The 24993-nt window shown below is 49.0% G+C and overlaps 1 protein-coding gene across 1 annotated transcript in view; it reads left to right on the top strand.

The window, feature by feature from the left end:
- Positions 1-1604: 1604 nt before the first annotated feature.
- The window catches only part of TGFBI (transforming growth factor beta induced), a 34163-nt gene continuing 10774 nt past the window's right edge, over positions 1605-24993 (top strand). Inside the window, exons 1-7 of the mRNA XM_008014536.3 lie at positions 1605-1820; positions 6377-6475; positions 16375-16439; positions 18641-18801; positions 19157-19321; positions 19579-19725; positions 21736-21877. Of these exons, the coding sequence (XP_008012727.1) occupies positions 1687-1820; positions 6377-6475; positions 16375-16439; positions 18641-18801; positions 19157-19321; positions 19579-19725; positions 21736-21877 (913 nt within the window). The 5' untranslated portion in view covers positions 1605-1686. The remainder of the gene's footprint in view (positions 1821-6376; positions 6476-16374; positions 16440-18640; positions 18802-19156; positions 19322-19578; positions 19726-21735; positions 21878-24993) is intronic.

Here is a 24993-nt window from a genome sequence, read left to right as displayed (position 1 = left end):
GGACTCTTCTGTCACTGGAGGATGACTCCCAGGTGTGAATCTTCATCCCACGTCCCTTGCTCAAGCCCCCGATCCTCATATCCAGCTTTATCCTCATGGGATGCTTCACCAGGATGAATCGCAAGCACCTCAGACTCAGGGTGTCCCAAACCACTCACCTACCTGGCAAGCCTGCACCCTGCATGTGCCTCATCCTGAACGTGGCACCATCCCCTGCCACAATATCCAGACCACAAACACCCTTCAATATCCTTGACTCTCCTTTCTCCCCCTGTGTACAGTCTGTATACAGACTCCAAGTTCTACTGGGAATATTACCTCCTACCCACCTCACATTTGCCCAGCCTTCCCCATCTCTGCCTCTACCACCATAGTTCAAGCTCTTGCATGGTCCCTTCCTGGTTACCTGTTCTTCCTGCCTCCTTAAGCCTGCTCATGACACTGGCCATGTCACTTGCCTCCACCCATCACCTGCTAGGCTCTTAGCTGGAGTCTGGGCCCTGCTACCTTCCTTCCCTTCTTCCCCACCCTTGACTCCACCTCCCTGTGCTTCAGTCAACCAGATAACTTGAGTTTCCTGAATTCATGCCTCAGTTTACCTGGTTAACTCCTTTTCAACTTTGAGGCCTCAGAGCCAGCATCACCCTGTCAGGGCCAGGTGCCTCTCTCAACTCCCAAAGCCTCAGCTACTCTTCATGGAACATCATTGGCTTGGGTTGTGGATTTCCCCAACTTGGAGCTTTTTCACAAAGGGCTTAGGTCTCACTCATTCTATTCATCCATCTGTGTCTCCCCAGGGCTAGCAGTGTCAAGTAATTGATGGGTCATTAATAGGTGCTTGGGTGAGTATTACCTCTTTACCATGTGACAATTTGTTTACCTGCCCTGAGCTCCTCCAGGGCAGGACTCTTGCCTTTGCAGCATGTATCTGGCAGGTACTGTTGCAGAGATGTTTACTGAAGGAAGGAATGAGTTAGTACCAAGGTGAGGACCCCACCCTTCCCCACGGGCTCCAAAAGCAGCTTAGAGCCCAACAAAACCTGCCCCACATTTTTGGCGTTTCTGTGGATCACACGATTTACTCATCAGTCTTTCAATGAGCTTGACAGGTGGGGTGGGGGTGGAGGGATTAGAGATGAGGAGCTGGGGAGGGGGGCCGGCTTCTGGGGTGCAGAAACGAGTCTGATGGGCCACAGTGTTTTGGGAATCAGCACTGCCTCCCCTCACCCCTCCCTGCAGTGTTCTGTAGCCTCAAGATCAGTGAGGGCCCCCAGCATGCAGGACCCAAGCCCCAGAGACAGCTGTCCCTCAGTCCCAAGGTCCCCATTTGGAAGCAACCACAGGAGGCCTAAGCGGCCCATACCCTTGGTTCGAGGGAGCCTGTGGCGAGAGAGGGAGGGAGGGAGTGAGGGCTGGCAGTGTGGGCGAGGGCTGGGAAAACTGTGAGCACGGGCACAGTGCGGAACAGGGTGGGTGCCCAGCGCAGCCGGGGGCGCGCGGGTTGGGAGGCGCCAGGCGGCCCGCCCTTCATGCACGGGCCGGCCCAGCTTCCCCGCCCCTGGCGTCCGCTCCCTCCCGCTCGCCGCTTACTTAACCTGGCCCGGGCGGCGGAGGCGCTCTCACTTCCCTGGAGCTGCCCGCTCGCCCGTGTGTCGTTAGCTCGCTCGGTGCGCGTCGTCCTGCTCCATGGCGCTCTTCGTGCAGCTGCTGGCCCTCGCGCTGGCTCTGGCCCTGGACCCCGCCGCGACCCTGGCGGGTCCCGCCAAGTCGCCCTACCAGCTGGTGCTGCAGCACAGCCGGCTCCGGGGCCGCCAGCACGGGTAAGCCGAGCCGCCCGGCCAGGGGCCGCGGAGGGTCAGGTCGTCGGGGCTCGGAGCGCACGCCGCTGGGGGCATTGAAGTGGGCTGGGGGCGCAGGGAACAAAGCCTGAACTAAAAGCCGGCAGCGTGGAGCGCTTGGACATCAGCCCCGCACGCAGTGGAAGGAGAGAGGGAGGGAGATGCGGGACCGTGGAGGGAAAGCGGTCGGCCGCCGCTTTGTAGAGGAAGTGAGTAGGGAAGCGGACCAGAGATCCTCAACTCAGGCCAAGAGCCTGAGACGGATAGCGCTTTCAGCTTCTGCTCCCAGCCACTGGAAAAAGGGGGAAATGGCAACTCTTTGGCCATAATCACCGTGGGAAGGTGCCGAGGGCAAAGCTCACCCAGCAGTGCACCTATTCCAACCCAGCCAGGCCCCCAGCCAGCGACTCCAGACAAGAACCTAGGCCACACAAGGTGGCAGCATCCAAGGTGCTCCAGGCTCCTGTGCACCTGGCCAGGCCCTGCACTCAGATTGTGCTGGCACCCGACACTACTCTCTGGGCAGAGCAAGGGCAGTGTGACACTTCTTGCCCTGCCTGATGAAGAGCAGGAGAATGCACTGGGCCCTCACACACACTGTTCAAATGGGGAAGCTCAGTCCCGAGTAGTTCCACTTTCCCACAGTCCTGAAGTGTGCGCTGGAACCAGGATTGGAGTCTGTCTTAAAGTATTAGCTGGGTTTGTAGATGTAGGACACTATCGTTGCAGGAATTCCTTTGAGACACTGAAGATGTGTTGACTTTAGGAGACAATCTCAAGCAGGTCTGATCTGATAGTGGCCCTAACACAGACCCAGGCAGAGGCAGGCAACATTTCAACATCAAAAACCAGGCCATACCTGCGTCGCACATACCCAGGTTTTGCTGCAGCTTCCAGCCTACCTGGTTGCACCAACTTCTTTTTCACAACTAGGTACACCTATATATGAGTAGAATCTTGTAGTGACTCCTCAGAGGAGTCCCCAAATACCATCAGGGTCTGGCATTCACACCCACAAGCAATGCCCAGACCTCCAAGAGACTGGACAGATCTGTACTCAAATCAAAATTTATTGGTGGGAGTGATAGAGTTGACTTCACAGGCTCTGACTGTCTTGGCTCCTTGCACTAGGAGTGCTCTTGGTACCGGTACAGGCTGCCCCTTGTAGGGCATAGTTGCCCTTGTTTCCTCTGCTTGTGGCTTTATAGTCTAGGCTTTTCAGGAGTTTGGGACTTTGGGAGAGAGGACCCGCTGGGAACACATCTGGCCACCCTGCAGAGTGAAATCAAACCAGGCCCGGCTGCAGCGTCAACACCCTCCCGGAAACAGGAGAACACTGGGGATATCCTGGGGTCTTTCTGGAAGTGGGAGAATCACCTTTGACTTGGGCAGTGTGCAGAATAGAGTGAGGGGGGGATGTCAGAAAGATGAGAGGAATATGAGGCTCAACATCAAAATGCGAGCAACTGGCATTTTTATTGTCTCTGCCCACCTCTCCATTGGTCTCTCTGCCTTTCCTGCCAATGAATTGTGTTATGTTAGGGTGCCTCAATCTGCTTTGGAGGTTTCTGTTTCTTCTGTATCTTCACCCTAAGTCAGGAGAAGATCCTTATAGCATGCCTTGCAACAGTGTCACTTGTAAGGGCATCTCTCTGCACAGCCACAGTGAAGGATCCTCAAAGGTGTGGAGGGCTTTCCATCAAGAGCCATCTTTATAGCAAACATCTTTCCCTTCAGAGCCCAGAAGAGTGGTGACCAGCTGGAAAATAAAGTTTTTTTCTGAAATGCAGATGCTCCTGATTATGAGTTCCAGATATTAGATCAACTTCCCCACCATACCCCTGCAGGCAAATCCTCTTGATTAGCTTCCTGCAGCATAGCTGGAAAGGCCTATTGTAATCTGTGATGGGCAGAGTAATCTAAGAAGTCACAGGAGCACCCCTCTCCCAGTAGAATCTGGATGTGCATGCACATGAACCATAGCACAATGGTTGCAGGCACAGTTGTATTTACTATGATCTAACTGTCCCTGTTAATGCCACAGGGCCGCCTGGCCTGGCACACATGGGTGTGGCACCTCATGCAAATGGATAACGCTGTTCAAGCTCCAGCCTTTCATTCAAAGTGGAAACTGGTATAAAGGGAAGGAAAACTTTGCTATTTTAAGGAATTGTAGCGTGCTGCCTGATACGAAGGAAGAAGTAACAGCTGTGCCTTGCTTATGCGCAGCACTTGATGGCCACTTTTGCTTTCGTCCTCGCCACAACACAGCGAGACCTACTGTTCATGTTCCCATTTTACAGGTGGTGAAACTGCAGCTTAGTGAGATAGGGTGTGACTTAGTTCAGAAACAGAATGCTGTTGGGAGAGTAATAACTATGATGTGGTCTCTTGACTCCCAGCTATATCTGTGTTGCTATAGGGAAGGGGAAAAATAATACTGAAAGAGAAGTAAAAATACGATCACACTTCCAAACATCAACAACCAAAAACTGAACTGAATTTCCTGAAGCACTTGGTTTTCAAATCTAAGCTGAACATCAGTGCTGTTATTCTTGAGGCAGAAGGCCCAGAAGTGACTTGCTCATTTCAATTAAGCTTCAGCATAAATTTCCTATGTACACAGCCCACCCACACTCCTCGATGTGAGAAGGAGAGGGTCACAGCCGCCCCCAGCCTCTGCTGCTGCCACAAGGACAGCAGCGGTGGAAACACTCAGCAAAGGAATGTTGGAGCCACATCCACAAGAGACTTACTGAAGATTCGCCAAACGCCTACGGAAAGTTGCAGGGAATTCATCGACAGTAATTGTTTCCTGCTTGGTCAGATTGAAGAGCTTCTGGGATTCTATAACAATAAATAGGACCGGAGGCTGGATTATGGCCAGCAAGGACTCTTCAGGGGTTGTTCCAGGACTGTCTAACCTGTGAATCCTAGGCAGCAAACAGAAACCAGGTATTCAGAAATCGGGAGGATTTGGTCAGTCCCAGCTAGGACTAGGGAGGCACAGGCCTCTTCTGGCTGTGGTCCCTTCTCCAGCCTTCACTTCTCTTGCCCGCAGATCCTTACATGCATTCACTAATGCTCATTGTCCCTCCTGGGCCCACTCACTTTCACCTGTTGAACAAAAAACTGGCCAAGAGGTGACAGTTACATCACCGTAGAAGAGACAGGGCAGAGAAATGAAGGGGCTGAATGGACTCCCACCCAGAAGCCTGACTCTGAATATTTGAGAATTGTTTAAGTTCCTGCAGAGGAATCATGATGGGGACAGTAGGTGTAGTTCTTACTGCAATATTGGTGTCTTCTTAAAAAATACACCTCACCTCAAGTGATGTCTGTGGATGGCATTTTTAAAGTAACAGGGAAGTTGATGTTAAAGAAATACTTGACCCTTTGGGTGATATCTGAAGTTCTCTGAGCTAGGAGGTCTTGTAAAAGCCCTCAGTATTGTTTGTTTTCTTTGCTTTCGCTGACTTGTGATTCAGTCAGATGCATGCCTGCCTCAGGCTCAGGAACATCAACCCTCTCCTAACTGTGACCACCTACGTAGTCCTAGGGGCTCCTAATGAAGCTTTCACAGTCACCTGGCCTGAGCATGGTTTGGGTCAGGACTTGGTGTATGTGAATAAGATACACAAAATTAAAATCCTATGGTTCTGGAAAGGCTTCTTAGCAGAACCCCCAGGCATTTACGCTCTGCTTTTTCACAGGGTCCCTGAGGATTCTTTGGATCTGGGTAGTTTGGGGAGCAGTATTATCAACAAGTTCATTTCACGCTCCTTCTACACCCTGCTTGGATGCTAGGCCCCATCTAGAATGTGAACAACAGAACAAGGTAGAACACTTGCCCTCAAGGTTCTGTTGAGTGTTAGATGCAGAGAAGAGACACCCCCCACCTCCCTGCATCACTTATAGGAATTCTGTTTGGAACCCAACATCAAATAAGGACTGCATCCACTGTCAGAGGATGGAAAGCAGCATGTCATCTGGGACATTGGAGAAAGGCTGTCTGGGTGAAGTGAGACCTGAGCTGGTATCTAAGTAATGAGCAACTGAGAGTTAAATGGGAGAGTATCCCCTATCCTATCAGGGTCCTGACAGCAACCAGCCATGCTTTAAGCCAGCTATAAACCTCTGGTTTATTGGATGGACAATAACAACGGCTCGTCTTTGGGAGCCAAGCAGCTGGTCCAGGGATGCAGAACGTGTCTGTGTGGAGAGCTGCCTGAGAGATGCTTTCGTTTACATTTATCAATTGCCCATGTTGAAGAAGGATACTTACATGAAGTTACATCAATGTATAAGACAGATTTTAACAATTTTTGCAGGGGAAGCTTTCATGGGGGGCTGATGGGAATGTAGGTAAACAGAACCAAAGTCTACACCCAAGATATCCGCAGTACCAAGACTGAAATGTCTGTCTCTCCTCTATCTCTAGAAAGTTCCAGTGACCCAAGGAGGCCAACATTGTGGGAGTCATTGAAGTGGGGTGGACGTGCTGATCATCTTCCTAACTCTGCTGCTTCTGTTTTCAGCCCCAATGTGTGCGCTGTGCAGAAGGTTATTGGCACCAATAAGAAGTACTTCACCAACTGCAAGCAGTGGTACCAAAGGAAAATCTGTGGCAAATCAACGTGAGTATTGGTAACCATCCAGGAGACCAAGTTGTATATATGCTGGCTGCGGTTCCCCGGGGCCTGGGCCAGCCTTCTAAAAGGTCAGGCTGCCTAAAAAGCCATGAAGATGCATGCTCAAACGTGTCTGGGACCTGCGTGCTGGGGAGTGGCATTTTTAGGAAGCTGGCCAATTTTATTTTGCATTTTTAAGGCTGCTGACAAGACTTGGAAACATTTTTCAGGGCTGGTTTGGGTTTGTAAGAAACATGAAACACTGTGTGTGTATGTGTGTGTGTGTGTGTGTGTGTCTGTGTGTGTCTATGCGTCTGTGTGTTTTTCAATCCTCACAAAATAATACAGATATGCAGTGGACAAGCCACCAGCATGCGACTCTGGAAAAGAAAGCCCGTTGGTGAATTTGTACTAAAGAACACTACCTCTATCTTACAGTCCTAAGGTAACCACCCCAAAAAAACTTAGGGTGCTACATACGCACATTATGAGACAGCATAGCATATAGTATTTGCACAGACTTCCTGATTCAAACCCTGGCTCTACCTGGGCCAGTTGATTCATCTTTAGAACTCTCCATTGCTTTACCTGAAAAGTTGGTATAACAAAAGGACCCGCCTTATGGAGTTGTTACAAGGATTGAATGAAATAATGTACATAAGAGACTGAATATGGTGCCTAGCACATGTCAGTGCTCAATAAATGCTAGCTACTATTATTATTCATTAACCTAGAATTTGCAGATCTAGACCACACAAATAGAAGTAAGAGTGCCAACGGGGTGTGGACCAGCGTGGTTACAACAGGGCTTGTTGACGTCTGTATCAGCAAGGAGGGAGGCAGCTTTTACCCCACTGCCCAGCTCCCTGGTGGAATCAGGTGCATTTTCTAACAATTCTGGGGAAACCTAATCTGTTTTGGCACTAACTGTCAACAGATCTCAAAGCTGGCTCTCTCCTACAGTTAGGAAGATGTGTGTGACAAATCTCCTGAGCCACTTGTGAGGGCCTGACCTTCCTCCTATCTCCATACATAATGGGACAATTAAGAAACTCTAAGCCACTATCTTGAGCACTTTCCAATGTTAGGGAGTTCTGAGTTTATTGTTGTGACATTGCTTTTGAGCAGACATCTCCTCCAATTTAATAGCCAACTGAAAGAAGAGATAATGCTCTTTCCTTAAACTGTACGTGGAAATAAATATCCCAATGTGTGACCCTGATCATATTAGGCAGCTAGCAATCCTAATATGAATTGAGGGAAGTTGGGATTCATGGCAGAGCTGGGGAGATACCAGCAGACCCCGGGAGCCTGTCCAGGGCAGGTCCGTGGCAGCTTGCTCCATGCCTGATCAAGAGCCCAGCCTGCAAGCTAACAGTTGAGTGAGCTAGGAGGACACACTGCCAAGATTCAGCGAACAGACACCCAGCAATATTCTCGCTGCTAAGAACGAAAGGAGAATGCAAATTATATACCACCCCTTCTTCCATGATGCCCGACTTAAAAAATAAGAAAGAAGAAAACCTTTAGTACTGATTGATTTTCTCCCATATGTGTATATTATCTACTCAGATTAACAATTAATTACTTAATTAAATGCAAAGCCAGGCCTCACCTAATTGCTTCTTGGAAGGTGACCAGAGCACTAGTGCCAAGCAAACAACTCTTCTATATCTCAAGAGCCCTGGGCTTCAGAGGACCATCTTTTTTGTTAGTTCAAGTTTCTCTGAAAATGGAGACCCGTTTATGATGACAAGCTGGCTACAGGGTAGCATCTGCCACACTGTTTCGGGGGTGCCCCTGGGCTGGCATTTGCCCATCTAGTTAACAATAGCTTGATAACATTCTCCAGCAGTGTCCAGCCTGACAATACTGTCAGTGATGAGTCGCCTTGGCTCTTGTACCTGTATCTTTGTGTGCCAGGACAACGCACAAGTAGCAGAGCTGTGTGTTGCCACAATGTTCCTGATGAGTGGGTCATCCCCTCGGGGGCAGGTTTGGATATGATAATGTGATGATGTGGTGGTACAGCTCCCTTACCCAGTGAGCACAAGGGAGTCCTCTGGGAAAAGGAAGACATGTCTGGATGAGGTGGGGAGATGGGGTTCAGAGTGGACTCAATCCCAGCTGTTGGCCTAGTCTCACAAAGCCGGAAGGATATGACATTCACATTCAACTCTTGAATGTGGCCATTGCTTTGAGCAACTTCAAAAAGAGAAAATGAAGATAGAAAAATATTATTTGATATAAAACTTCTAGGACAAGAGAGACCCTTCCTGGAACATCACATGCAGTATTAGGAAGGTGGAGCAGACCTGGAAAAGATCCAGAGAACTCAGAGAGAGGAAGAGGTGGAACCCATCTCTGTTCTTGTAGAGAGCTGAGTAAGGAGAGTGGCTTGGCAGGGCTCCTGTGTACCTGAGACCAAGACCAGTGAGAAGGCTACTGTCTGACCACCATTCGGTCAGAATTCAGTGCTATGGGTAGTCAGGTGGGAAGGGGAGAGGGCTGTGCTGACTGGAGTTGATGGCATCCTGGGGAAAGCAGGTCCCTAGATGCCTTTAGTTGGGTGAGGACCAGACTGGGAAATGGGAGCACAGTAGTGGTTGGAGCAAAAAGGACTGTCTCAGCATGGGGTCCATAGGCAGTTGGAATTTTCTCAGCAACACTCCAGAGAAGGAGACTGGAGCAGAGGTGTATGTTGGGATGAAAAGGAGAGAAGTATCATGGGGGAGGAGGCAGCTCAGGTCATCAAGCATCCCAAAACCAGAAGGAGAATTTCACCTTGGAAGCAGACAAGGGGTACCAGGCATACAGGGGAAGACTTTGTGGTAAGAGGTCACACAGAGATACAGGAGCCGACCTGGTGAGACAGGAGCCTGGAGCCACCTGCCTGCTTTTGTGAGGCCCTGAACTCCACTGCTATCATCAGGTGAAACTCTGTTGCCTGCACACAAAAGCTTTTCTGCATTTACAGAGAGAGAAGGGCCTGAGTCTCTGGTGCAATGCGTCAAGCTGACATATGGACTTTATTACAGGAAGTGGTTACCAATGGGTCCCTATTTAGTGGCTTTTATTGTGAATTTTATTGTTTGGAAATTCACTTTAGCATTTATTTCAGATCCTAAAGAGCACTGGAGTGATACAATGGCTAATCAAACAAAGAGGACTGTGGAGGGCAGACAGTCAGCATCCCCCTCTGTGATTTCAGGCCCTGGTTTGATTAGTAGCCATAAAATTTTTCACATGTGGCACTTTGAGCAAAGGTGCAGGAAATTGTGGTCAGGAAGCCTGGCTGCCTCTCGACAGGCCTCCTTTGTGCTAGCCCCAGGGAGAGGAGGCCTATTTAACAGCCAAGTCCAAGTTGACATCATGGGGCTGGAATAGTCATAGCAGGAGCTCAGACATCATAAACGTGGCATAGGGAGGGCTGGTGGAGGAGCTAGTGGGTATGGGTGGCAGCTATTCATTCCAAAAGTCTTGAAATTGTTTCACGAGCAACACATTTCACAAGTGCAAAGCCTTTCTCTGGAGCCAAGACGAGCTGGCAGAGCACTCCTGTTTCTCTAGTAGCAAGTGTTGCTTTGCCCACGGGCAAAAATATTAGTACTTCTTCAGCACTGCATTAATGCTCAGAGATTTAACTTTTAAAGAGATCAGCATGGTTGAGCTTTTCCATCAGCTGGCAGGGCTTTTTCAGTAGGTGTCTTTCTGGGCAGGGCACCAGGGACAGCTGATGTGAAGCTAAAAAAGAGCTGTCCTTTTCCTCCCTTATATCCCACAACCTTGGTCCCAAGAGGAAAAAAGAAAAAGATGGTGGGAAGCCATCCAAGCAGACCTCAGAGCCATACTAGCGCCTCCTTTCCTGTTTCATATTTCTGGGCAGCCAACTGGGATCTCTTGAATAGTCTGCTCTGGGGGCACTGAGATTGGACATACACCACACAGCAGAGATCGACCAAATGCCTCTGTTGGGCAGTGTTTCCTAAAGGTTCTGTCCCATTCTGCAAACTAGGAGGCTGACTAGCTGACAAGGAATTTTATTATGTTGGGTTTTTACATGAACCTATGTGCCACCTGGGGTAACGCCCTGTGGTAGGTAGAAACATGACCTCCCAAAAGTGTCTACATCCTAATCTCCAATCCTGTAAATATATTCCCCTACTGGAAAAAGAGACTTTGCAGGTGTGATTAAGTTAAGGATCATAAGAGGGGGAGATAATCCAGGATTATTTGGTGAGTCTAATATAATCATCAGGGTACTTAAAAGAGGGAGGCAGGCTGGGCGTGGTGGCTCACGCCTGTAATCCCAGCACTTTGGGAGACTCAGGGGAGTGGGTCATGAGGTCAGGGGTTTGAGACCAGCCTGACCAACATGGTGAAACCCCCCCCTAATAAAAAAAAAAATACAAAAATTAGCCAGGTGTGTTGGTGCACACCTGTAATCCCAGCTACTCAGGAGGCTGAGGCAGGAGAATTGCTTGAACCTAGGAGACAGAGGTTCTAGTGAGCTGAGATCGCACCACTGCACTCCAGCCTGGGCAACAGAGCAAGACTCTGCCTCAAAAAAAAAAAAGAGGGAAACTGTGGGATCAGAGTCAGAGAAGACAATGTGATGATGAAAGCTGACGTTTGAGTGATGCAACCACTAGCCAAGGAATGCAGGCAGCTTCTAGAAGCTGGAAAAGACAAGCAATGGATTCTTCCCTACAGCCTCTGTAAGGAATGCAGCCTTTGATTTTAACCCCATGAGGCCTATTTCAGACTCTAGCCTCTGGAATTGTAAGATAATTTGCGTGATCTTAAGCCACTAAGTTTGTGGTAATTTGTCATAGAAAGGAGTGGTAAGCCAACACAGGCCTTATCTGTTGAGTTATAGCTGCAGTTTTCTTTATTTCAATGTATTTTTATTCATGGTCTCATGTAGGACATTGCTTTCAATGAAGTTATTAACATAGCTTCAACTTTAAAGTTTATACCTGGAGTTTCTTTAGAAGCTTCACAACTGACCACTTAGTAAACAGTAAGCATCTGTTAAGTGCTTCTCATATGTTAGTTCATTCAATTCTCACAATCACTCTGTAAGATAAATATGATTGTTAGCCTATTTACAGATGAGGAGACAGCTCAAAAGGCTTATGCAACCTGGTCAAAGTCATTCACTGGTAAGCTGAGGAGGTCTGTCTACTTCCCCTTTGCTGCCCCCAGGGGGTATCAAGCCTGGCAGTTAGTGTCAGTGACTTGGGAGGTGAACAAGAGAGCAGGCCTGTAGGAGCTGCCTAAACTGCCCCAGGTCTCTCTCTACAGCCTCAAACCTGTGGCTGTGGGTCCCAGAGACAAGGCCTCCTCAGGGTCAGAGAAGGATGCCTTTGGCTCAGAGTCATCAACCTCCAGGTTGCTCACCCCCTGCTGTAAAGGGGATCCCCAAGACTGCTTATCAGACAAGGAACTTGGGAACTGAGGAGACACAGTCAGCCTCCAGGAGCCCTGAAAATGCCCTCACATGCTGCACATAGATTACCACAAATAAAGTACATCCACGTTCTGAAGACTCTGTCCTCATCACTAACCAGGCTGGCCCCGGCAAAAGTTGTAGTGGTTGAGGCCTTTGGTGGTAGACAGTAGGTTAAAGCAAGCCCTGATTTTCTACTGGGAGGCTTCAGAATCAGCTCAGCCACGCTTCCAAGACCAGGAGGGCAGAAAGCAAACCATCCCAGGCAAGCAGTCTATGGGCCATGTCAGATGTCTAGATGTCATGGGTCTGTGTTTGCTCTGTCATTCCTCTTGGAAACTATGATGCCCTGCATGGTTTACCTTCAGTCACAGGTGACTGGCCTACAGGGCCATTCCTTGCTCCAACGACTTCTTGAGTCTAGTTAATTCCCAGGCATTTACAGCCAGAGCAGCCGGCCAAATCCGTGAAGTGCAGTGGTTGTTTTAAATTATATTCACTTATTGGAAACCTATTTTAGGGAGAGAAATCTCAGTACTTCTCTCTATCCAATCGTGAATAAAAATGTTAGAGGGACTGGTGGAGAGCCTCCCAGACATCCCTACACATAGACTTTGGGTTGACATTATCTCTTTGCACCCTCCTTTAAACTTTCTTCTAAATTAGGCACCTTCCCTAATTTAGGCACCTTCCCAGTACTGGTCTGTGACCTGTTAGGAACCAGGTCACACAGCAGGAGGTGAGTGGTGGAAGCGAGCTTTACTGCCTGAGCTCTGCCTCCTGTCAGATCGGCAGTGGCATTAGACTCTCATAGGAGTCTGAACACTATTGTGAACTGTGCACGTGAGGGATCTAGCTTGTGCGTTCCTTATGAGAATCTAACGCCTGATGGTCTGAGATGGAAGAATCTCACACCAAAACCACTCCTTCCACCTGCCACCATCTGGGGAAATATTGTCTTCCACGAAACTGATCCCTGGTGCCAGAAAGGTTGGGAACCACTGTCCTAGGGGATCTGCTTTTTCTGACCTGAGTTTTTTCTTTATTAGACTATGTCTGGCTGAGGAGAACCCTGCAGTCTTTAATCAGAACAGCTTTGGCTGATGAGATTAGATTCAGAAACCAACAGATTGGTCTTTTCTATGCAGGGAAGCCTAGGAACTGGGGGGCTCCAACTGGGAAGCCCCCTATTGTTTCCATCCTTTCCTATGTTCATCCTGGAGGGATGGCATCGGACCCATGCCCCTGTGATTGCCCCCAGCCCATCCAACCACAGCATCTGTGTTCTTCCTGGGACCAGGGCCAGGTGGTGTGGCACACTGACCTCAGTATAGGGAGAGTGGAAGAGGCCACTGTCAGCCCAGAAGATTTTGGTCAAAGTTTTCTGAAATCTTCTCAGCCTTCCATTCACAGCTGCTTTCTGCTGCTCTGGGGCCATGCAGAGCAATTCAGAAAAGAGCTCGTTTGTTGGGGCAGTTGGAGGCAGGTGGACTGCCAGCTTTGACACCTTCTCAACCCACAGGCTGCTGCACCGGGGCTGAAGGCGTTGCTAACCCCTGTACACCTAGAGAGTGGCAGAGATGCCAGACTGGGCAGCAGGAAGGCAAGAGGATTGAGAGAGAGCTTCCTGGCAGAAAGCCACACTCGGTTAACCAGGAAAAAGCCCTTGGCGCAGGAAGACTCAGTGGCCTGAGGGACTGAGCCTTCGTTGTGGGGCGTGTGCTACATAAGTCATCCATGTGTGACAGTAGAGTGTGGTCCAGCCACTGTGGGACACGGGTGCTGAAAGCCCACATGGAGAGGAACAGTGAGTGCTGAAAAGGGCTAGCCTTGATCACTTTGGAGACACCCCCTGTGTCTTCTGGATGTCAGACTTTCCAAATCTGTCTGCTATCCTCCAAACATGTGCATTTTCAAGAGCAATGGAAAAAGGATTGGACTTGATGGAATGCAACAAGAGCCCTAGGTCTATTACTAACTACCTATGACCTGAAGAAACTCCTTCACCCCTCAGAGCCCTTACAGCTTTCTTTCTGATTCTATCCTGAGTTATTCTACTCCAAGCTGAGACTTTTCTGCTTAGATCTATCCCTTCCTCCTAAACCCCCAACCTCCATTTCTCCTGGTGTCATTCTTTACACACCCCTGAACATACACACACACCTAGCCACAGGAACCAATGAGTTAATATTTGAGAAGTTGGTTTTCTTTTGTCCTCAATGAAATCCTGGTGAGGCCACTTGAGCTGTTCAGCTCCCTTGTGGTTTTTTGGGGATGGAACTCAGAAGCCAACAATATGGAAAAAGAGTCTTTGGCCAGCTTGCCCAGGGGCTCCGTGCCATACAGAGTACTGCACCCGTGTGCTCAGGGGGCCCTGACATGAGGACTTTGAGGATAACACTATTCCTCAACTCTGCTTCAGCAACTCCATGGATTTTCACACAGACACTTTTGGAAAGAAACTAAGTTTTGGGGAACTTGACCTAATCCCACATCCCAGCCCCAGTAATACAGCCCTGGAATTTATCACAGAAAGCCTAGAATCCCATGCATATGCATCCCTAGTCCTATGGGTTCAAGGCTTGGAGCTCTCCCTGAATTTAGCTAGGAAAAGTTGGCAGACTGTCCTTTGGAAGAGTTCTTCTCTGTCTTCCAGAAATATTGACTAGAATTGTGAGTGTAAGATTGCAAGTAACTTTTGAAATCATCTAGTTTAACTTCACCCCATTTCATAGACCAAGAAACTGAGACCAGAGAGAGAAATGGACTCTCAAGTTCATCCTGCTAGTTACTGATGGATCACAAGCCAAATCTCCTGATTCTGGCACTGTTTCTGTTACGCCACACCACCTTTGAAAGTGTGTCAATCAAATCTTACTTTAGTTGCAGAGGATGACTTTAGTTTCTGAAGAGAAAATTGTGAGTCAGTCAAGATCAGTCCCAAGACAATAGCCTGTTTAGCCCTTATAAGTTCAGGGATGAAATCTTAGAAAGAAACAGGATGGAAGGAGGACTGGAGAAAAAAGCAAAAGAGGAAGGAAGGAGGAGGAAGCAAACAGGAAAAAAAAAAAAAAAAAAAAGAATGTGCGTAGCTTGTCACTCCTCAGTCATTTCCTGGGGGCCCATTTCTAGCAAAGTGACAGCTGCAACTCCCTGGCCACCTGAGCATCTTAGCTGATCTGTCTCTGAAACACCCCCTGGATAATAGATGAATCAGCCTTCATCTTCGCTTAACTAAGTCTTCCCTGAGACGACTCCATTTAAAAATGAACAAGAGCAGGATGTCCTGGGCACGCTGAGAGCACCTTCCAGAGGCCCCTCCAGAGCCCTAAAGCCTGTATTTCTTCCCAGTCGGCCTGTTTCTTTTCTGGTGATGTCATTAAACGTCCTGTGAGAGGCCCACAGTGAGCATTTCTGTGGTAAAACCCGCTGCAATTAAAGTCTGAGTCCTTTCCTGTCTCAAAGGGCATATCCATGTAGAAGAAAGGAAAGGGAAGGACTGGCTGTTTGCATTTGGTTCCAAGCCTGTTGAGTAGAGGTCGTGCTCACTCTGCCGGTCCAGGGTAGCCTTCAGCAGAACCTGGGGATTTGGTTTTAAGCAAGTCTTTCTTAGGTGTGGGCTTTCAGAATGCTTCCTTCCTTGCAATATTATTTGAAATTCTCAGTGTTTTTGGCATCTCCAGAATATTGGTTCATTAAAGCTGTGTATTTCAGATCTCCAGACAGTGGTCAATGTTTGTATATTTTCAATTTCAAACCAGAAAAAAAGTTCTTATTGATTAATTTTTTTATTTAAAAATAAAAAGTAAGTATCTTCATAAGAGGAGCTTTGCTTTAATTTTAAAGTTTAAAATTTGATTGTGAAGACAGAGAAAAACTTGATGATTGTATATATGCTCCCCTCTTTGGTTATTCGATCAGAGAACTAGAAAATCATGAGAGATTTAATGACCACTGCCTGATACACATATGTGTTTTACAGATGAGGAAACTGAGAACCAGAGAGATGATGAAATTGGCTGGGGATGTCCCAGCTGGTCGGTGACAGTCTCAGAGCCAGAGCTGGTGCAGGCCCCTTTCTGTTCCTTCCTGTTCCCTTTCAGGAACACTCACCATCGGATTCTTCCTGTGAATAATGTTGAGATAAAATCCTTGGTGCATTATGTTTTCTAGTCACAACATTGACTAGGCTGCCAGAGTCCTGTGTTCTCCCAGTTGGTTGGCTGTAGGTATTGGCAGCCGCCAGGAACATTCTACAGAGCGGAGGAGGCGTGAGACTCTCCTTGCTCAGGAAAGGCAGACCTATGACTAAGCAAATGACTCCTAAGAGGAATGTGTTTCACCCACCATTCCTCTTCCTTGGCTGTGGAGGTGACTTTGTGGAGAGGGGCCCGATGACCTGTGAGGAACGGTGAAGCCCTGCCTAACACAATGTATGATTGTCTTGTTACAGAGTCATCAGCTATGAGTGCTGTCCTGGATATGAAAAGGTCCCTGGGGAGAAGGGCTGTCCAGCAGGTGAATGAATCCGCCGGGCCTCGCCTGTTGGTGTGGGTGGAGGGGAATGGTGGGAGAGAGGAGTCCCCACATAAAAGGCAGCAGAGTGTGAATGGGGGCGGTGGCACAAGGACGTGGCATTCTCCCCACGTGCCCATTGGCCCCAGGCTCTATGCAAGGGGCTAAGGATGGAAGCTGGAAACAGTGCATTTCCTGAGCTGCTCCTTCTGGCCTCCTTACCACACTGGTGGAGCAGACTCCAACTGTGGCCTGTCCATGCCCTTCCCGGTAGGCACAGGCTCAGGCTCAGGCTCAGGCTCTTGGCCTCTGCCTCTGGCTAGGAGTGATTCTAAACACATCCAGCAGGGTGGGCCTGATAGACCATCAGTTTCTCATCAGCCCTGCTACAGAGCAGATGGGATGTGGAAGGAGGGGATCTCTGGCGGGCTGGCAACTCCAAGCCATCCCCATCTCCCCGTGTCTAAACTTGGCCCTTTGGAGTTCAGCAGGGAAAACAGCTACAGGACAGGTGGGCTCATCCAGAGTCAGCAGAGAGTCCCATAAATGGTTGCACTGGGCGAAAGACAGCATGGCACCTATGAATTTTATTAGAGCCTTTCTTTTAGTACCACACACAAGTGACTGTACAGGGGAGTTAGTATTTTGTTTTAGTTTTGAAATAGAGTCATCTCTTGGTATCTGCGGGGGATTGATTCTAGGACCCATTCTAGGATGCCATATCCTCAGATGTTCAAGTCCCTGATATAAAGTGGTATAGTATTTGCACGTAATCTATGCATATTCTTCCATATACTTTAAATCATCTCAAGATTACTTATAATACTAAATATAATGTAAATCCTACGTAAGTAGTTGTTATATCCTCTTTTAAATTTTTGTGTTATTTTTATTGTATTTTATAAAATATTTTTGGTCCATGTTTAGTTGAATCTGTGGGTGAAGAACCCACAGATATGAAGGGCCAACTATATTGGCTATTTTTTTTTAGTTAAGAATGTGAGCCTGAGGCCTGGCGCAGTGGCTCATGCCTTTGATTCCAGCAGTTTGGGAGGCCAAGGGAAGAGGATCACCTGAGCCAAGGGTCTGAGACCAGCAGCCCGGGCAACATAGTGAGACCTTGTCTCTTAAAGATCATGAGACTGGGCTGGGCGCAGTGGCTCACGCCTGTAATCCCAGCACTTTGGGAGGCCAAGGCAGGCAGATCAACTGAGGTCAGGAGTTTGAGACTAGCCTGGCTAACATAGTGAAACCCCGTCTCTACTAAAAACACAAAAAAATTAGCTGGGTATGGTGGTGGGTGCCTATAATCCCAGCTACTTGAGAGGCTGAGGCAGAAGAATCGCTTGTACCCAGAAGGCAGAGGTTGCAGTGAGCCGAGATAGGATCATTGCACTCCAGCCTGGGCAAGAAGAGTGAAACTCCATCTCAAAAATAAATAAATAAATAAATAAATAAATCGTGGGACTGAGACATAACAGGAAGGAGGGCAATTTGGTTGGTGCCAAGGTCCCTGGAGTATGTGATGGGAGAGGTTGGTGTGGGTGGGGCCATGGAGGTACTGAGTCAAGTTGAGGGACAAGTGGGGAAATGGGATAGGAAAAGAAGATTGACCTTAGAAGGGGAGCTCAACTCTGAACCCTAATTTCAGACCCTTCAGAATGAATATTAAGATTTTGGTCTAAGAAACAAAAAAACAAATGAGCATGAAACTCATTTTGGTCTTATAAGGTCTGAGAAACCCCTTCAAGCTACTTTAAGAAATAACATTTCATTACCTGCAAATACACACAGTACTTTGGAGATTTATGATAGTCTCTCATTCTAACAGAAGCCTTTAGGGAACCAGTTTCAATAAGCAGGTAAATCTGTAAGACTAGTTTGTAGTTAGGATATCTGTTTTCAATGTACATTCCTGCCTCTGTTATCTAAATGTCTGGGAACAAGAGCTTTGGTCTGCTGTGTTTATATTAAAAATCACCAATTAGTTGAGTTCATGTAGCGAGGCATTTGACTTACTGAGTTGTTTTAAGAAGACTGTAACAAGCCTTCAGCCCCCCAGAAACAGCCTGTCTCTGGGCTTTCCCACAGGCCTCCTCGTCCTCTCCACCTGCAGATGTACTGTGCTCTCTGGCAGAGAAGGGAGGGTCTGGTTGGGTTGGACCCCCGGAGGCCATCCCTCATTTTGTCTTCTGCTCCTGCAGCCCTACCACTCTCAAACCTTTACGAGACCCTAGGAGTCGTTGGATCCACCACCACTCAGCTGTACACGGACCGCACGGAGAAGCTGAGGCCTGAGATGGAGGGGCCCGGCAGCTTCACCATCTTCGCCCCTAGCAACGAGGCCTGGGCCTCCTTGCCAGCTGTGAGATGACCTCCATCTGCCCGGGGGACTCTTATGGGGAACTGCCTTACTTCCCCGAGGGGTGGGCATGATGAATGGGAGTCTGCAGTCATTTCCTACTGTTTCGGGAAGCTTTTTCCTTAACCCCTTAGAAAAGGCTATGGAACTTGAGCTAAAATATGTCTTACCAGGTTGCGTCTAATGCCCCCCTGTGCCCCCTGGGCAGAAAGACTTGGGTGCTTCCTGAGGAGGGATCCTTGGCAGAAGAGAGGCCTGGGCTCACGAGGGCTGAGAACATGTTTCCCAGAGTTGCAGGGACCCATCTCTTGAACATAGAGTCTGCAGTCCCTAACTGACACCCTGTCCTTCCTCCTAGGAAGTGCTGGACTCCCTGGTCAGCAATGTCAACATTGAGCTGCTCAATGCCCTCCGCTACCATATGGTGGGCAGGCGAGTCCTGACTGATGAGCTGAAACATGGCATGACCCTCACCTCCATGTACCAGAATTCTGACATCCAGATCCATCACTATCCTAACGGGGTAGGGGATCCCCAGCCATACTGCATGGCCCTTGGTCCACAAGGAACCCACTTCGGTTCCATGGGTGGGCTGGTTTCTGGGGTTTAAGCTGTAGACAACCCTCCCCTTTGTGCCTTCTTCTCCTTGGGCCCTCTATTCCACAGCTTGTAAAACCCACATTCTGCTACTGTGTTTGAAAACACTGTTTTCTCCTTCTGGGGCTTTGGGACTATGCCTGCGTTGTGTTGACTGCTCATCCTTGCTGCCTCTTTGGGCAGATTGTAACTGTGAACTGTGCCCGGCTGCTGAAAGCCGACCACCATGCAACCAACGGGGTGGTGCACCTCATCGATAAGGTCATCTCCACCGTCACCAACAACATCCAGCAGATCATCGAGATCGAGGACACCTTTGAGACACTTCGGGTAAGGGACTGCTCTGCATGGAGGCCTAGGCTTGGGACACATTGCCTCCCAAGAGGGGCCTAGCAGGAACTCTTCTGCAGGAGGGGTAGAGGATGGCTCCTGTAGGGGAACATAGAGCAGGTTCCCCTGAATGCCCTTGAACATGGAGAATCCATTGACCAGACGTTCAGCTTGACCTAACCTGTGAAATTCCCCATCTGTCTTCTTTATAAAGTGTTCCTTTCCTTGCCTCCCCTGGAAATGTCAGTGGTGTGTGGCTGCAGCAGCTCAGGGTCCTCTGAGCCCTGGACCTGCACTGTAGCTTCCAGAGATGGCAGTTCCCACATGGGGGACTAGAATAAGTGGCCTATCAGGCTGTGTGTGCTTTGGGATCACATGTCCCCACCCTAGGACTCTGGTTCCAATCATACCCATGTTCTCTTGGAGCCCAGAATAGCAGAGAGGCCACCAGTGTGGACACAGAAGTCAAGGGTCTGATTTCCAACCTGGCTTCTGACTGCTCTGGGGCCACAAGAATATGGTTACTTCCCCCATGCCCAGCAGGCATTTGTCTTACAACTGGAGGGGAAAGCATGTTCCTCTTGGCAAGGGCTGCTCAGGAGGAAGTGGAGGCAGGCTGCCCTGTCAGGGTTTTTGCCTTGATTCAAGGAGAACTTCCTAACCACAAAGGATACAAGTGGGAGTGGGGTGGTCCCTCCCTAGAGATCTCCAACACAGAGAGACAAACACACTGGGGCCGGCTGGCACTAATGGGCCTCACAGGCGCAGGTGGCTGTTAGCTGGGAGCCTGGCTCTCTAAGCTCCTCTCCCATGCTTTTCTTCTGGGTTGCTTGAAGGGCAGGGATCTGCAAGAAAATGATGTTCCCACATAGTTGGCAGCACATGAACAGCAATTGATCCCTTTGCGTCACCTCCTCTTACTATTTAGATTTGGTAAATATTTCTTCCTTCCCTCTTCTGACCCTCCATTGTGCCCATCTTCCCTTCTTATAACACATACTTATTAGGTACCTGCTACTTCCCAGGTGGGTCTATGTTCCAGGAGTATAGAGGTGAACAAGGTAGGCAAAGTTCTATTCTCAGTGGAGCTAGTATTCTATCTGGAGAGAGACAACAAACAAATCAACAAGGTAGCCATGGGCTGTGATAATTTTTTTCAAGTGGGCAGGTAAATAGGGAGTGACAGTAGTGCAGGGAGGATTGGAAAGTCAGGGAGGTCTCTCTGGAAGAGGTGACTTTTGATCTGCAGTCTAAAGGATGAAAATGGGTCCATTATACAAAATGCTGGGGCAAGAGCACACCCAGTAGAGGGGAGAGCAATAGTGAAGGCTCAGGGCAGGAAGAGCAAGGGGGAGGCCAGTGGGTCAGGTCACATGTGAAGGGCATACAACGGGCAAAGGCAAGGCCAGCGTGGCCAGGCCTGATCCTCCAGGACTTGCAGACCTGGGAAAGAGTCCATCTCCATCCTGGGAGCAGCAGGAAAGCACTCAGGCCTTTAGAAGATCCTTCTGGCAGCTGTGTAGAGAATGGGTGGTGTGATCCTTCCATGCATGGGCTCGTGTATGTGATTACCAATAACTGTTGAGTGACAGTGTGAGGAGGGCTGCAAGCCATGCGTGTAAGCAGACAGACACACCTTTGTCTGGCTGTGGGATGAGGTGGGAAATGTGCCAAGTTGACCTCCTAAAGAAATGATATTTTAGTGGAAGAAGGAATACAATCAGAGAAGCAAAGAAAGAGGGAAGAGCAGAGGGGACAGCAGGGACAAGGACTTGGGGGCAGGAAGAGGAAAGACAGGTTAAGGACATGAAAGATGACCAGGCTGGCTGGAGCTCAGGCCCAGCAAGGCCCCCGGGGGTCATTGGTGAGCTTGGGTTTGGCTTCTGTTTTCGTCTTGGGCTTCTGCAATAGCCTTGAGCTCTTGCGAGGCACCAGCAAAGCTGTGTGTGCATCTTCTGTGGGGAATGCCAGAGTCTTCACGGAGTACTCCATCTTCTGTCCTCCCCGTAGGCTGCTGTGGCTGCATCAGGGCTCAACACGATGCTTGAAGGTAATGGCCAGTACACGCTATTGGCCCCAACCAATGAAGCCTTCGAGAAGATCCCTAGTGAGACTTTGAACCGTATCTTGGGTGACCCAGAAGCCCTGAGAGGTGAGCATCCTTTGGCTCCTGCTGCTGCGTCATTTGTGCAGCTAGACTGAGCCCAACACCTGCTCTAGTCCAAGATGGACATGCCACCTGCCATGAGGTGACCCTCAGGATGTCCACTGCAGCCATGGGCTGGGGTCATCCTATCCCATTGCTTCAGCTAACCATGTCTCTGCAGCAGCCACGCTGCTCTGAGGGCTGAGTACAGAATCCAGCAGCTTTTGTCTAGGGACAGCTGGACTGAAGAGAGACATAGCTAGAGACCCATAGCTGGCCCTGGCCGGAAACAGGGACAGTGAAAGGCTTCAATGGCCAAGGCCAGAGCAAGGCTAACAGGTAGAGCAACAGCGTACAGGTGTGGAGGTGACAGATACTGGCACCTTTGAAATGAATTCCTCACGCCGACTCTTCACCATTCCTCTCTGTGGCTAAGGGCCTTATGGATAAACCAAAATTACAGTTAAAAACCCGTTATAGGCCAGGCACAGTGACTCACGCCTTTAATCCCAGCACTTTGGGAGGACGAGGTGGGCGGATCATCTGAGGTCTTGAATATGAGACCAGCCTGGCCAACATGGCGAAACCCCATCTATACTAAAAATACAAAACTTAGCTGGGCGTGGTGGTGGGTGCCTGTAATCCCAGCTACTCAGGAGGCTGAGGCAGAAGAATCACTTGAACCCAGGAGGTGGAGCTTGCAGTGAGCCGTGTTCACACCATTGCTCTCCAGCCTGGGTGACAGAGCAACATTCCATCTCAAAACAACAACAACAACAAGAAAAACAAAACAAAACAAAAAACAGTCATAGTCAACTTTTGACTCTCCAGTTCAGATTTCATCATGCCCTCCTCAATGAGCTGCTAAGTGAGGCAATGCCTTGATTATTGCTGCAGGAGAGGGAAGGAGCTAATGTGTTTTCACATGTTTTCCTTTTGGAGATGAGAAAGGAGGACTCTGCCTTCCCCCACCCTGCCCCTTTCTACTCCAGGACCTCTGAAAGGCCATGAGCACAAAGCTGCCTCCTGAGTCCCCTGAAACGCAGGGTATGCCCCACGTCTCTGGTGCACCCCATCACACTTTTCCTCTCAAACACATTCCAGGATCACTTCATTTCTTTTGAATCTATTTAAACCCACCTTGTCAATGTGCTGTATAAAATGTCTAATGCATTTCAGACACGCTATACATTTAAAGTGCTCTCCTTCTATCTGTGCAGGGATGGGAAAGGGTATATTTCTGAAAGCACAGATGGGAAGACAGGATTTGTTCTGTGTCCAGATGATTATGGTACCTCTATGTGCCTGGCCAGCACTGAGGACAGAGGCCATGACAATGAATACAACACAGCCTTTGCCTCCAAGGAACTTAAGACCCAGTAGAAACGGCAGGCTTTAAAAGAGGTTGCTGGCATCTGATTTGGTGACTGCAATGACAGAGATACTCACAGCACAAAATGGGGAATGAGGGCAGGCGTTGGGACACACACAGCCTCAAGGGGCCCAAAGGCTTTTAGAACTGTATTCCCTATTAAAACATGGTTTGTACAGAGCAGACTTTTTGCTTTGGAGACCTCAGAACTCCTTGCTATAGGCCGGGCATGCTTATAATCCCAGCACTTTGGGAAGCCAAGATGGGCAAATCACTTGAGGCCGAGAGTTCAAGACCAGCCTGACCAACATGGTGAAACCCCATCTCTACTAAAAATACAAAAATTAGCTGGGTGTGGTGACAGGCGCCTGTAATCCCAGCTACTCAGGAGGCTGAGGTAGGAGAATCACTTGAACCTGGGAGGCAGAAGTTGCAATAAGCCCAGATCATGCCACTGTACTCCAGCCTGGGCAACAAAGCTAGACTCTCTCAAAAGAAAAAAAAAAAGAACTCCTTATTATAAATTATAAGAAAAAAAAAAGCCCCTACTTCCTCCCTTTTGCAAATCTGCCTTTTCCTAATCAATAACTGGCTGGTTCAGAGCAAGGACACTCTGTTTGGTGCCGTGGCTGCAGACTGGAAGGAAGAGGTCCTTGCCCCACACCCAACAGTCTCCTGCTGTTACCCGCAGGTTGGCAGGCAGGCAGGCAAGTGAGAAGCAGCCAGGGCTAGTGGTATGTCCCGTTTGAAGACTGGTTTCCAGCCCTGGCCCTGCTCACCCTCCAAGTGGCCCTGGCAAGTTCCTCTACCACACCCCGGATTTCACCTTCCTTCTCCGAGAAGCTCAGTCCCCAGGGCCTCATTCCCATAGGCCTTCTCACCCTTTTTCTTTCCCTCTGGCTGAATGTGGCCAGCACCGGCTTTCAAGGCCATCAACTCGTCTGCAGCAGCCCGATGCCTTGCAGAGCCTCAGAGCTTCCTCCTGCCCATGACAGTGTGGTTTTGGTTCCCACACTCGGGATCAGATTGAAACTCGCCTCCATGGTGAGAATGTGGGACAAAGAGCCTCGGTGACCTTGGTGAGCAGCAGTCCAGGCCACCTGCTCAGCCTGGGGTGGGGAGGGGCTCTTCCTCCTTGACTGGTCCTTACATTCGCCTCTGTCCAGCCTGTCTGGGCTCTCCGAGGCAATGGAGGCCAGCAGAAGTCATGATGGGTCGGGAGTCCCCCTTGGGCCTCAGCCCTGCCCTGCCCCCTAATGTAGCACTTGGACAAGCAAATAAATGATCATACTTATTATTTATGGGTATGGTGAATGGGATGGCAAAGGCCGTGTCTTACTGATCACCAAACCTTAAGATATATCCTGGCAGCTAGTGGACCCTTGGGCTAAATGAACAGAAACCTGAACAAATAAAGTTGGTTTTTTTTTGTTTTTTTTTTGCCCTTGGGCAAAGAGGGCCATTTGCTGACCTCAGAGCATGTCATGTGTACACTTGTCCTTTTTTCCTACTACAGTTTACATTTTTATAAAGGTCAGTGGATTTCTAAAATCCCATGGTAGGCTCTCTTGAGTTTTTCTTGTATCCCTGAAGTTCAGCTACAAATAAGCTAATCACTAACATTTGTTGAGCATTTACTCTGTTGTCAGGCACTGTGCTGAGTGCTTTACGTTCAGAATTTCATGTCAACCCTACAGCAGCCCTAGGAGATGAATGCAATTCTTATGTCTACTTGACTGATGAGGAAGTT

The sequence above is a fragment of the Chlorocebus sabaeus genome, chromosome 23, assembly GCF_047675955.1.
Source record: "Chlorocebus sabaeus isolate Y175 chromosome 23, mChlSab1.0.hap1, whole genome shotgun sequence".
Lineage (NCBI taxonomy): Eukaryota > Metazoa > Chordata > Mammalia > Primates > Cercopithecidae > Chlorocebus > Chlorocebus sabaeus.
The sequence above is the reverse complement of the archived record's forward strand: the minus strand, read 5'-3'. Positions and strand labels throughout refer to the sequence as shown.